Source organism: Passer montanus, unplaced genomic scaffold (genome assembly GCF_014805655.1).
Source record: "Passer montanus isolate IOZ18808 unplaced genomic scaffold, ASM1480565v1 scaffold48, whole genome shotgun sequence".
Taxonomy (NCBI): domain Eukaryota; kingdom Metazoa; phylum Chordata; class Aves; order Passeriformes; family Passeridae; genus Passer; species Passer montanus.
In genome coordinates, this window is record NW_024369707.1 from 3,721,204 (window position 1) to 3,734,943 (window position 13,740).

The 13,740-nt window shown below is 40.9% G+C and overlaps 1 protein-coding gene across 5 annotated transcripts in view; it reads left to right on the forward strand.

Annotated features, from left to right (window-relative positions):
- Nucleotides 1-7,313: 7,313 nt before the first annotated feature.
- The window catches only part of LOC120508604 (SPHK1 interactor, AKAP domain containing), a 64,944-nt gene continuing 58,517 nt past the window's right edge, over nt 7,314-13,740 (forward strand). For 4 of the 5 annotated variants that reach the window (XM_039722369.1, XM_039722365.1, XM_039722371.1 and 1 more), the window contains exon 1: nt 7,314-7,538. Coding sequence is in view for 3 of the 5 variants with exons in the window: in XM_039722365.1 (XP_039578299.1) it covers nt 7,498-7,538 (41 nt within the window). In the remaining 2 variants the exon portion in view is untranslated. Of the gene's footprint in view, nt 7,539-7,633; nt 7,974-13,740 lie in introns of those variants that run through there. The other variant, XM_039722370.1, reaches the window with a different exon arrangement.

Below are 13,740 nucleotides of genomic sequence, written 5' to 3' on the forward strand. Positions count from 1 at the left end.
GTTGTCTAAACCAAATTTCTTAAGACTCTGAGAACCCCTAAGTACTGTGGTCTGGCAGGACAGCAGACCTTCATAATGCTTTAAATGTAACCACAAATAAAAAAATATGAAAACATAAAATTAGACCTAGAAAATCCTTAGCCATCACCAAACTAGGACTCATTAAATATTTGCTGCATGTTTGCCCATTCTAGGTATGCTTAACTGTGCCATAAAGAATTGAAATTTTGTCCTCCACAAATTCCCAACACACACCATGAACAAAATGTCTCTCAAACTATTCCAACTTGTCTTCTAAAAGCCCTCCAAAAAGCTGGGGGTTGGATCATAAGTTTCAAATTTTTTCATATAAAGGAAAATGTTTTTATTTTACCCATTCCTCTTCTAATGATGAGCAATTCATCCAATTCAAATGAAGTTGCATTGCACATCCACATGAAATACTTATTTCTCAAATATACCATTCCCTAGATGAATCTTCAATTACCTTTTTAAATGAGGCATCTCTCTGACTGTAGCTAATTGTGCTTTTAGGAATTAGAACTCAGACACATAGCAGAAGCACATGTAGTTTGCTTTATTTTTATTACTGTTTCTATATCAAACTGTAAATAACTTAAACACTGAAGTACAAATTCACTGACAGAAGTCAAAAAGCATATAGTGAAAACCAGAAATTTGTGGAATGAAACGCTTGCCTTCACATACAATTATAGGATCTTAATTTTTAAATTTTTTTTCTCATAAATCAGAAAATTATTTCAGGATGTCATCAAGCTCTAAACACTCTTGTCTTCTCCCTAAATCTAGACTACCTCTTCTGTTCAGAACTATAAATGAAACTGCCTTTTCCTGCTTGAAATCTACCCAAAGTGTGCCTTATTGCTAGTTATCTATCTGCCTTATCCCTGTGTTTCCCTACAAACAAAATTTCATTCAAAAGGGTTTCAGTCCTTACTAATTTAGGCTCTGATGCAATCCTGGGTCTCATGGATATCGCAAAAATTGATCCTGTGACAAGCTTACTAAGAAAATATGGAGGATTACAGGTGCAAGGGTCATGTTAGTTAAATTTCCTTAGAACACAGAGTAGGTCTGAACTATGATGAAAGGGCTTGCAGAGGGGCTTTCATGTCTGTGTACCTGTTACAGTGGAAATACACATTTCAGTTTAACAACTGGTGTTTATGATTCTAGAAATACCATTAGCTACTATGGTGATGAAAATTGATTTCACAGTAATTTTGAAACTTTTAACTCCATAGGATTTTGTATGTGACTGTAGGCATCTGTTTACAGTCTCCCCTCCTGCAGCTATTTAAACAACTGTACATGGTAATTTAGCAGCCTAAAGTATGAAAAACATGAAAGGTCAGGTTTTCATACCTATTTAAGTTCTTCTTGTTTGTAAAAAGGTTGCTAGCTATTTGTTATTCTCTTGCAAGTTCAGCCAGAGATGTTTAAAGTGAGAATGAAGGGCTGAAGATTTTTATTTTTATTTTTTTTACTGGTAGTAACTGTCCTGCTTCTTTTCATACACCTGCATTTTATTGTCAGCATATCCTGTCATTTATTCAAATATATTGCATGAGCAGTTTTTCACATTGCATCTCATGAATATATAATCCACACAGAAAATTAGCACACAGCAGTTGGTATACTCTTAGATGAAAAATCTACCAAAAAATTAAAGCTCTTTTTTCCCCTCACATATTAGTTGTATATTCATACCACCTATGCAATTTTTATGCTTCAATAGCGATCTTACAAGGCACAGAACACTATCGCTGCAGACAACCTTATCAAATCAAACATTCTGCATTATCTGTTATACTGGTATTTGAATTTTCTTTTCAGCCTCTTTTTTGACCTCTTTCATATTTTCTTTTTTTCTACCTGCCTATTGACATGAAGGAAAAATGGATAGTTGTTATTGATACTATGAGACATGTTTAGTAAGTCTTTTGACTTAACCTCTTTTTCTAGGGACATACAAAATATACTACCTATTTAAAATCTAACTGCTCCCAGCACTTGAAAAATTCACCCAGGAGAACAGCCAAAAATATGAAGCCTGAGGGAAACATGACACTGGAGGATGGCAGCTAGAATTTAGACAAAATTTCCAAAAATAGTTTAGCAATGAAAAATGCTGGCCATTTTCAGGAAGACTCAGAATTCCAGATCTTATTTCCATTAATTCTTCAGAATAATCTAAAAATTCCACGCATATTTTGCAAAAAGAGCTGACCCTTATCACCACAGCCTTTTGAGTAAGCAGCAGCATTCTGGACAACCTCTGGAGTTGCAGGAAAGGGCACACACAGCAGTTGTATACTCTATTCTCACAGTTTATGGGACATTAGATTTGGATGCTCAGAGAACAGAGGAAGCCAAGAGCATTTTTTTTCATCTTTATCAAAAAACCCAGGGCAGCATAGATGAATTCAAAGAGTGTGTTTGGGAATGTGTCACCTTCTGTCTACTCTACATGCATCATCACCTTCAGATGCCTAAAAGATTTCACTTAATGCTACACATGATGGCTCATTGCCTACCAGCTGGTTATTATTATCAGCTTCTAGCCCAGTTCTGAATAAAATGAGTGCATTACTTTTGACCTAAAAGGAACTGTATGGCTCAGTTTGAGCTTATTGCAAACACCAGCTCCTTTCCCTGTTGAATAATACAGTTGAAATCAGCTGGAACCCTCAGTCATAGGAGCTCTCTAGTTTACTGGAATGAGAGTGACAACAAACTATCTAGAATTTCAAAAATCTGGGACCAGTTTATTATTCTTGATTTATCTTTCAGAATTTAAATGCAATCTCTTTGCCCTTTCTCTTCCCTCATCTTATCCAGAGATGCAGGTAGGCTGAAAACAGAGTGAAGGTTTGGGAGCTAGAGAGAGACAAGCAGACAGACAGAGTAGATTTAATATTTAAACTTGCCTATTAACTCAAAAAAAAAATGAGGCTATGTTAGAAAAAATTCTCTTTGTAGTTGCAGATATGTACATAGATGAAAAATAATCTTGCACCCATGCCCTACGGCAATGAGCTGCATTTATTAAACAAGGAGCCGTGTCACCAGACTGGAGTGAAGCAACAAACAACTGTTCATTCTCTTTTGACTACATTCAACAACTATCTTGGCCAGACCAACTTTCTCTAAAGCTCCTGGCTATTGTCAGTAAGAATCTTGTCAGCCAGATCTGTTGTGATATAAATTAAAAGCAATGAGCTGCATTTATTAAACAGGGAGCCATGTCATCAGACTGGAGTGAAGCAACAAACTGTTCATTCTCTTTTGACTACATTCAACAACTATCTTGGCCAGACCAACTTTCTCTAAAGCTCCTGGCTATTGTCAGTAAGAATCTTGTCAGCCAGATCTGTTGTGATATAAAAGTAAGTCATGCTACTTACTTGTTGCAACACATTATGATGCCTCTTCAGTTCTGGTTTGTTGACTGAGGGTGCTTCAGTCACAGCCCAAGTACCCACCTCAAAGGAAACAGAACTTTACCACTGTATAAAAACTCCAAACCAAAATCAAAGCAACAAACAAGCTACTGGATAACAAACTTTGTCTGAAACATACTAACATGCAAAAGGTAACCTAATCTTCAATGCAAACAATTTAACAATGCAACTCTACAAGCAAAATACACCTGGTATTTTGGGTAAAAGAGGTGTCCCTCTACAGTGTCAGTGCTCAATCAATCTATTGAGCAGCAACACAAAGAGAATTATGCAACCTCATCAATAACCTGACTGCACAAGGTCATTGCTTATGCACAACAATAATCAAACACATGGTAACACAGCCAGCTGTAATACCCACCTTGGTAAGCAAACATCTAGTAGACAAATATAAACCCTGCTAGATTGCTTATATTTAAAAAACTTTTCAGTAACTACAGGGCAACCATGTAGAATCCCTTTAACATTAATTGGAAAAGGGATATACTTTAGTTGTAAAGGACTAACTAAATATCCATTGAAACAGTAATCTGTGTGCACACCAACTGCACAGCAAACATGGGTGAGGAGGAGGATAAAGAGAGGTTCATCCTAAAATACTTGTTGATTAACACTGGTGTCCAAAAGCCCCTATGAGGATTAGGTGCTGCTTGTCCTAACTGCATCAATTGTTTTTATTATGTAAGAGACATGGTCCCTGTACCTGAGATTTGACAATATCAGAAAATATGCTTTATTCAGGAAATATGCCTATGTCCAAAAAATGCCAAATTGCTGACAGTTTTTTCATGCTGCTTTTGCAACATGCTAAGCTTTCCACCTCTGTACTTTTAATTAGGAGAGCTTTGTATAAAGCCAAGCAAAGAGAAGTGGAAAGAAAAATTCTGTTTCCTCCAGTCCCCTACAACATTGATCTATACCTGAAAATACCATCCAGTTACAGGGTCAGTACAGAGTTGCAGAGTTCCTGAGACAAACCAAGGCATGCATAAGCACAGTTTTTGGGGAGAGTTGTTCACTGCAAGTGAACAAAACTTGAAATCTAATGAAGCACAGAATCTTCTGGGTTGAAAGAGATCTCTTGAGAGCACTTAGTCCAACCCCACCACGCAGCAGGGTTACCTACAGCAGGTTGTGCAGGACCATGTCCAGATGGGGTATGAAATATTTCAAAGAATGGCTGAAGTCTAATCAAAGTCCTACTGTAAGTTTGGCTCCCTCTGATTTTCAGGAATGACTGACATATTTTCTTAGGAGACAGCTCGGTTTGGTGCTATTGTTTCAGTTTCTGTCAGTTCAAACTAACAGCTCTGCAGCAGTTTCTTCTGCTTCTTTTCCCAACAGAAGGGCTGACTAATTATTTTTAAACAGCTCTTTTTTATAAAAGCTGAAATCAGCACAATCTTAACAACTGGAATTGTCTGTACCCTTAAAACATAAGAATATTGTATTCTCTGGCCATAACCTTCTGTCACCCAGTATGGGAACAGAGTCCTAGGCTGACACATAAAAGACAGCTAACTAAAATGCCACAGTATTCTCTTCCTGGTGCCAATTCGTATCTAAAAGCTGAGAGAAAAATACACTCCTGGTGACAGCTTTGAAACAAGTCAATGTGTGACAGTAATCAGTTCTCTTCTGTCAAGTTGGATTCCAGGAAAAAGAATAGTTCTTTTTAGGCTATGTGCCAACATTGTCAAGGAATAAGAACAAAGGCATAAAGTAGTACTTGGCTAAATCCCTCAGAAATAAAGACTATGGGCTCTCAGTGAAGAGGGATGGTGGCTACCTGAGAAAAGGATAATTCTGGTACATTGCAGAGAAATCAAGTTGTAATGGCTGGCTCAAAGAAGGGCTCTGAAATAGTGAGAAGAAGCAATAGAAGAAGATATGTGCATGAAACAGGTTTGTGGCATTTTTGCAGGATGACAGAAACAGAAAATAAAGATTTACTAATGAAAAAAAAGAAATCAAATTACATGGGGATAATCAGGGGGCTTCATATCATCTACAAGCATATGATAAAAATCAAACAAAACCAGTATGTTGGTAACGTCAGTGCTATCTGCTGGAGTGAAGGACTGATGAATGGCAGTGTTTATGACAGAAAAATGAGGGTTCAGAGCCTTATCACATCAGGGAACAAAAATCAAACATAAATCTGAGACTGAGCAACATATAGTCCCAATGCTAAAGAGGAAAAAACCTCTCCTATCTTTTTCTGTCTCAGAGCTCTTCCCTTTTGTCAAATTACAAGAGCAAAAAATCTGAAATTAGAGAGTAGAAAACCTGTTATAAACTTCTGGAGTGACAATATCACTGAGAGAAAATGGTAATTTCCTTTCTCAGTCCTTAACTGAAAGTCTGTCTGTCCTTCCCATTCACAACAGAAGCAAAAGATGTTAACAGTACTGAAGAAGTTGTTCAGCAAACCCAGGCATACAAATGTGAAAACCACATCTGTAAAGCAAATAAACCTTGACCGGCTTTAATCAGTAGCTTAAATGCAGCCTAAGAGACACCTAGGTACTATCACAGAAATCATGGAAGAGACCTCTGGAGACCATCTAGTCCAACCCCCTGCTAGGCTGCTGTGTCTCTATTTCCTCAGCTTCTCCACTTTACATTTAAAACCCAATACTTCTCTTTGCTTTGATTCACCTTTAACTTTAGCGACCATGATGGAGCTGTTAGCCTCTCTGACTCTTATGTCACTTCACATGCTGACAGAAGGTGCAATCCATATCCTTAGCACAAAATCTTGAGATATTTAAAAATTAAGATGAAACTTCTGCCTCTTGGTTATGTGGAAGTCACCAATAACAAACCCTTTCAGGTTTCAGGTAGCCTTTCTTAACAAGAAAAAGTGTTGATTCAGTAGTTAAATGATACTGTGCCTCTAGCCAAAGTTGGTTAAGAAATTTCCACTGTAAATTGGAACAGAGAACTAAACCCAATTTAATATACAAAATAATTCTCTCCACATGCCCCAAGCCCTTCCAAAACTCACTAAACTTAATGATTTCATAATGATGTGCCAACTAATGGGAATAGCAAGGTGTAGAAAAGGCAAAGGAATTGTGTATTTAAAGCCCTTCACCCCCTGCCCTTCGTCTTTGTCTTTGAATTCACTCAACAAATCTCTGAACAGTGCACTGACTGAAGAGCAGGGCTCACCACACACGAGTCAAGCTTTCAGCAGCATTTGTCGATTTGTGTAAGTTCCTGCCATGGTTTTACTGCTGGATTCCTGCTGTGTGTTTGCTGTGTAACTAACAGAAGCATAATACTCATCTACTAACTGGACAGGGCATATCTTGGGCTCTGACCTTGAGACTAAACTTCTTGAAAACAAATCTCAGGAGAAGAGGAATCTTGCTAGGAACTACAAGGTGATCCCAGTGGTCTCCAGCCCTCCAAATATCACACCTGAGGCAAAAGGATTCCTGCTGAGCCCAGGAGGCTCTGGGTTCAAAACAATGTTTGCACCGTGCATCCATCTCTTGTGAGTTAAGTGTTTTTAATCTCTCCTTCCATGACTAGAGACCAATTCTAATAATTTGCATTGCACAAATTCTCTGACATGGTTATGAAAACATGATAGAGCAGAGCCTCAACACACTCGGTATTTTCCTGAAAAGAAAAAGCAAACAAACCAGGAAAAGTTTGCTGAAAGTAACCAAATAAAATAGTCTGAACGAGCTCAAAACGAGCCGTAAGTTGTAGTTCACTCTAGGCTCCTTCTCTAAATGCTCGAGTGTCACATCTGAGACAGCCAGAACGAAATCCCCGTCATTTAAATCACATGGTTTACGGGGCTGGGGCTCCGGGAACATCATGACATTCGTAACGAGGACTCAGCAAGGATCGCCCGTTTCTCTCCGGAGCCAACGAGCACCTCTCTGTCACGCCCCCGCTCCCACACCGCAGCCAGAGCACAACGCCAGCAACTTCTGCAGCCGTCCTGAACTCCCGCAGCCGCCACCTCATCGCTCCAGCCAACAGCTCCCGCATGTCCCGGCCGGGCTCCGGCCGCCAGGCAGCGGCTCGCAGGTGCGAGGAGCGCCGGGCACGGCGCTGCCCTGCGGGGGGACGCGCTGGCCGCGGCTCCCTGAGGGGCCGCGCTCGGCCCCGCGGTGCCGAGCACCCCGCCCGGGCTGTCGGCGGCGCGGGAGCCCGCGGGACGGGCGGGGGTCCCCGGCCTGAGAACGGCCACGGAGGAGCCGCGCTTCTTGGGCTCAGCGGTGGCCGCGGGGGAGCGGAGCCGCTGCCGGGCGCGGAGCGGCTCCGGGAATTCGCGTGCGGCCGCGGAAGGGCGGGCGGCGCGCCGCACCTGCCGGGAGGTGCTCGGTCACCCGCCGCGGCTTTGCCCCTACGCCTAAAGCAGGAACTAGAGGGCTTTTCTTACAGTAGAAAGGAAGAATAGCCATTGTCGTCTAAATTCGCTCTAACAGCTGGTTTTCATGCCGTAGCATCTCGAGAGAGCCGGTAAGTTAATTAGCGCTTAATGATACCTTTAGGATGTTGTGTTTAAATCACTTCGACGCGTGTCCGCTACCTAGTTAATCAGGTTGTTTCACGATGAAAGAAAAGCCTAAAAATCACTGTAGTTCTGTTACCCTGGCTCCACCAAACGCGCATTTATAGCAGACATGAAGAACCGATTAGCGCAAAACTTCCTGCAAGACGGAAATGGATGTACGGGTAGCAGGAGCCTACCGGAGATGCAAGATGTGGTTAAGCATAATTTTCAACAATCGCCAGTAAATTGCATTTTGATAGTAGCAGGCAGACAGAAGTATTATAGAAATTGTACCATTTAAGACTATCATAGATAAAAAGCATATGTTGTCAGTTATTGCAATTAGTTTTGGTTTAGTTGCTCCCAGTGCAATGTCTAAATGAGATGTAAAAAAACGATAGAAATAAAGTTTGGAGAGCGCACAACCTGAAAAGAAAGATGGTGAAACGATGTAACTACCTAAACACACAAGAGGAACTACTTGGGGGAGGGAGGGACAATGACACCTGAATGGGTGATAATTACTTTGAGGAGAAATTTACTAGAAATTTACTTCTATTTACTAGAAGGAAACAAAAGGCTTTAAAGCAATCCCTTAGAAACTGGATTGGATGGTGTTTCATATCAATAAACATTTACTGACCAAACCTTAATAATGCTTTTGCACTTCCATCTGCACTGCCTGATCTAGAAATGGTCCTTACCAGTTTTTCCCGTGGCAGTTTAGGGTGAAATGAAAATTATTTAGCTTTTTAATTTTTGTTATTGATCATGGCAAGTAATTTTTAATGCATTTTTACACTATGAATAACAAAGATATTATAGTAACTTTAGTATTTCATGGGAAGTCACTATCTGAAAGAGAGAGGGATGCAGACTGAGGCAAGAGAGACTTTTAGGTTATTTGACACAACATCTTATATTTCACACTCTACAAAAATTGGGTAGAATGCAGTCTTGACCCCAAGATAAAACAGATATTCCAGCAAGACAGTCTTGAAGGTATCAAGAATTGGACAAGCTGCTGCTTTCCTTGCCTCTGGTCTTGTTCTCATTGTTACAAATTTACCTCCTCATAAGCCTACAGTCATCTTCCAATTCCACGACTGTTGCTAGGCTTTTCATCACTGTGTTTAGAAACTGAGGAAACCAGTCCTATTCCATTCCAGAGCTCTGCCATCTGGTCATCTCCTCACCTCTGCTGTAGGCCTATTAACCCAGATAAAATTGCCTATTTCTGTAGCAAGGCCAAGGCTAATCTTATTCATGTGAGCAAGGTACCTCTTTCATCTTCCCGAAGAGTGATCCTTTTCCCAGAGCTTAAGCAGGTCAGACGTCCCTTCACCAAGAGCTACTATTCTCTCTTTCATCTCTATCTCCTGAGGCTCACTGTTGACAGCTGCTTGTTATTTGTTAATCAAGGTAACCCTTTCCTTGCTGAAGCTAGAAGCTTAAGCTTTCTGTCTGTGAGTAAGGATCACAGGACTCCAGGAAGGGTGACCAGAACAGCAAGTAATTTATTCAGGTCATTTCCGTCTTCATCAGGAAACCCTGAGGAAAAAAACCCCAAAAATAACAAAAAAACAAAAGATATCTGGGAAGCAATGGGACAGATAACTTGTCATCATACACCTGCAGCTCATTATGCCCACCGTACAATATTTAGGCAACTTTTAATTGACATGTAGCTGCAGCAGCTGTTGAGAAATACAAACTTGGAATGTCAGCATTTAGGAGTTAGCTTTACTAACCTCACCAAAGAAAGTTTTCACTGTCAAACTGTTAGAAATCAAGGGTATTTTTAATTTTCCTTACAGAATCACTTCAGGCATTAACCTGTTTCTGTGACTATTTACACCTTATCTTAGTCACCTACAAATACCTTCCTAAGTCGAGGCCACAGCTCTGCCCACTTGCTGACTACCACACATCACCATCACTCCAGAGTTCAACAAAAACTCAGGGTGCACATCAGTTCCTGCTCAGTGCCTTCCCTTCCTTTGGCTTCCATAGCTGAAGGCAATCCATAAGCCCTGGGCTGGGATGCCAGCAGTCACTGCAGAGCAGTGCAGGCAAGTGGCCTCCAGGCTTCTGATAATTTAGCATTTCCAGCAGCAGCTTCTTGCAGTGAACACTTAGCCTGGGGGTCAGATGAGCAGCTGCAGAGAACTGCACAGAACTGGTAGCTGCCACTCTCCCTTCAAGCTGCATTTTTGATTCATGTTGCATTTGGGGAGCTGGCAATGTGATCTATAAGAATTTATTGTTTGGGTTTTTTGTTTGTTTGTGGTGGCTGGTTTTGGTTTGGTGGGGTTTTTTACGGTAGAGGAAAAATACCCCCACATTAAAACCTTAAATATACCAGCTTGCACTCTGCCTCATCAGGTGAGAGACAGGAAGAAAAAGGCATGAACTTTTTACATTTGAGGCAGGAACTTCCTTGTTTCTGGCCCCTGTATGAGTGACTATCTGGGATGCTGCTGCTTAAGGACATACAACCACCCCCTTCAGTAGAACTGCAGTTTTTCTGCTCAAGCTTATGAAACCAAACCTATAAACATATGCTGGTTTATGTATCTGAAAGAAATACTGGCTGCCAAAGAAAAGTCTTCCAACATATCTTTTGGACTGGAACCTGCTTTCAACACACCTTTTGTGTAAATACTAGAAAGAAATGGAGGAACTAAAAGTGTTCTTCAATTCAGAATTAGAAACAGCAGTGGAGCTTAGAAGCAACATTAGATTGAATAGTAATTTGGAAAAACTGAAATGCTCAACAGAGATGAGAAATAGCAGGTCTTACGTTTTAAAAAGTGAAAAGACAAGCTCAAGAATAGACAAGTTCTCTCTATTTCTGAGAACTTTCTCTGCATGTGAAATAAAAAAAGTGTTGAATCACCAACACAAAGTGATCTTTGCTACATCTCAGAAATACCTGGTGTGGCACACAGTGCACAAAGAATGGGTAGGAAAAACCTGTGTGGTTTTACGGGATCCTGGTGGAAACCAAGCACTGTTTACATTTGATGAACGTGCTAGGGCTGACCACAGACGTAAAGAGGTAAGTTAAGATACTTAAAGCTGAAAAGAGATCCAAAAGCTGTGGCTGTATCAGAGCTTCCTTACAGGCAGCAGGCATGTGGCACACAGTGCCACTGGAACTTACACTGTAACACTGTCACAGACAGAGCTGACAGCTGCTCTTGTGCTCCAGCAAAGCAGCCTGGATCTTGTATAACAGAGAAAACAGATTTGATGGCTTTGAACTAAGATGCTTTTAGGAATGAGTGAAATAAAACTTTGATCCTTTAAGGAGACAAGATTGCAAAGACTCCACAACAGCCATGGGACTAAGCCAGATAACAATTCATTTGAATAAATGATTAAAGAAAAGAGAATGCCAACAAAAATAAACAGGAAAGCAACACATAAACAGAAATAAATACTAAACATTTATTCTGGAAAAATTACCAGTGATGAGTGAAAATATATAAGTGAAGAGGAGCAATGGGTAGTGTTTGGTGGGACTGACCACATAGACCAAATCTTACAGGTCTGTTATCCAAATTTTTCCACCTCTGTGAGTAAAGGCAAACCGAATGTATTGCAAATCTTATTTAAATTGAAGAGAACAAATAAATCCCCTGAACAAGTAATATCAGAACTCCCATTATGAGGAAACTGCATGCATTAGAGCAGCAGCTGGCGTCACATATGAGGATGAAATTTATTTTTCTGCACTCATGCAGAACCAGTACTGCAGCCCAACCAGAGGAATCACTTTAATACTTGCTGGGTATGCTTTTTATTTGCAAATTAGCAGATGAATGTACCAGATATTATGAGTGTAGTAGCCAGAAAAAAAAATCTGGTAAGTTTCAATACTCACTAACTTCGTCCAGTGTTAGTTTCAGTCTCAGTGGTGGGAATTCCTGAAATGACATGCTGTGCCCTGTTTTCATGGGCAATTACATTAAGCAGTTCACTAACCTAGCTAACCTGTGTTGTTAAACATAGACAAAATTCTCAGAGATTCTTTCCTTCAGTGAGGTCAGGGGAGAAAAAAAATCAGCTAAAACCAGAAGGAACCTAAATTGTCAAAGGTCATAAGTCTGTGCTTGAGGGGTCTGCTCCCTTGAGGAATGGGACTGTGGGTGAAGGGAAGAGGGAGACATGTAGAAGTAGTAAAGAAGTTAACTATAAAATTTCCATGCTTTGTTTCACTAACCCACTTGCACACTACAGTGGCCAAACCATGCTGCCTATGTCCAGGCTTGGCATCTCCATTTCTTCCTTATTTAACCAATCCCATCTGGTTTAAATTCTCTAATCCTGCCTACCCTAGCCTCCCACATGAATTTCTCACTGTTTTCCTGAAATATCCATTAATCTCCTCTTTCAGCTCCGGCTCTAATCCCGTGCATCCCTTCTCCCCTTTGTGACTGCAGTAGTTGCAGTAGTGTCAGTCACTCTGTTCACAGTCTGCCTGTGCACACCAACCCTTCTCCTCATTCATTCAGTCCTCTCCTTCTCCAGACACACTTGAGAAGTACTAACAGCTATCAGTGATAATTTGGACTAATAAAGATGTGTTGCTATGCTGCTCATTTTGTATATGATTTGTGCTATAACCTCCTCCCAGTAATCATTGTAGGCACACTCACTAATTCATCAGGGTTTTGTCATCTCCTTCCTCAGCCCTACATTAATCACTTTGCTCTTTCTTTACTCTGCTTTACTCTTTCTTATTACATGTGGTTGGTTCAGCTACTACCTGAGAAGGCACAGGGGGAGGGAGGCATAGACTTATGGCAACCTTTATCTGCACTGTGGCTAAGGAAGCCCAGCCACTCCTCATGCAGCTATCCTTCCCCAAACTTAAGAACACCCTCTAAAGAAGATGTGTTAAAGCCATGTATTTCAAGCCATGGTTGGTGCCTGAGCAGACAGAGGTGGCATATGCAGGGAGCAGTGGGGTGTGCTGGAGGTGCTGATGGGCAGGAGCAGACTGGGAGAGCTCCCTCTCTGAGGACACAGCCTGGGGTGGCAGGGTCCCAGCACTGGTCCCTCCAGGCTCACTGCTCTGGATTACACTCACTGCAGCTCTCACACACAGTACTGACTTATTTCACTGGAGAAGCAGCTTCAACATGAAGGACCAGGAATGCAAGCACTAATAGCCATGTAGTTTTGAGCATTAACTCAGAAGTGCAGCAGGCAGCTTTAGTTTTTTCTCAGAAAAAGGAAAATTAATTAAACTTCTACATCAAAACAATAGCTTTAATTGCCAACTCACTGGATAAAATGCAGCAGCAGCTCCTCTTCTCCTGGTGTGTTGAACAGGCTCTTGCCTGTGCTTGCTGGGGAGAAGCAGAAAGGGGAAGCCTGCTTGGCACTCATGGGGATGAGGCACTTTGAAAAACTTCACATTTCTCAGGATCTCAGTGCCAGAAATTGGTGGGGGTTGTTTCCCAATTTTTTTAACCACCTCTTTGCTTATCAGTGTATTTGATAGTGCTTTAGACTGCTGTGCAGCACAGCTTCCCTTCCTCCTGCTCCACTGAAAGAGAAAAAAAAAAAACCATAATGCATATTTCTGGTTGTCTTTTAACCAGAACTACAAAGATAGCATGTGCAGATTAATACTACAATATCTGGGATTAATTTGCTACCCAGAATGAATTTTAAAACTTCTTTTTTTTGGATTGTTATCATTAATCTCTTTATTGTTTC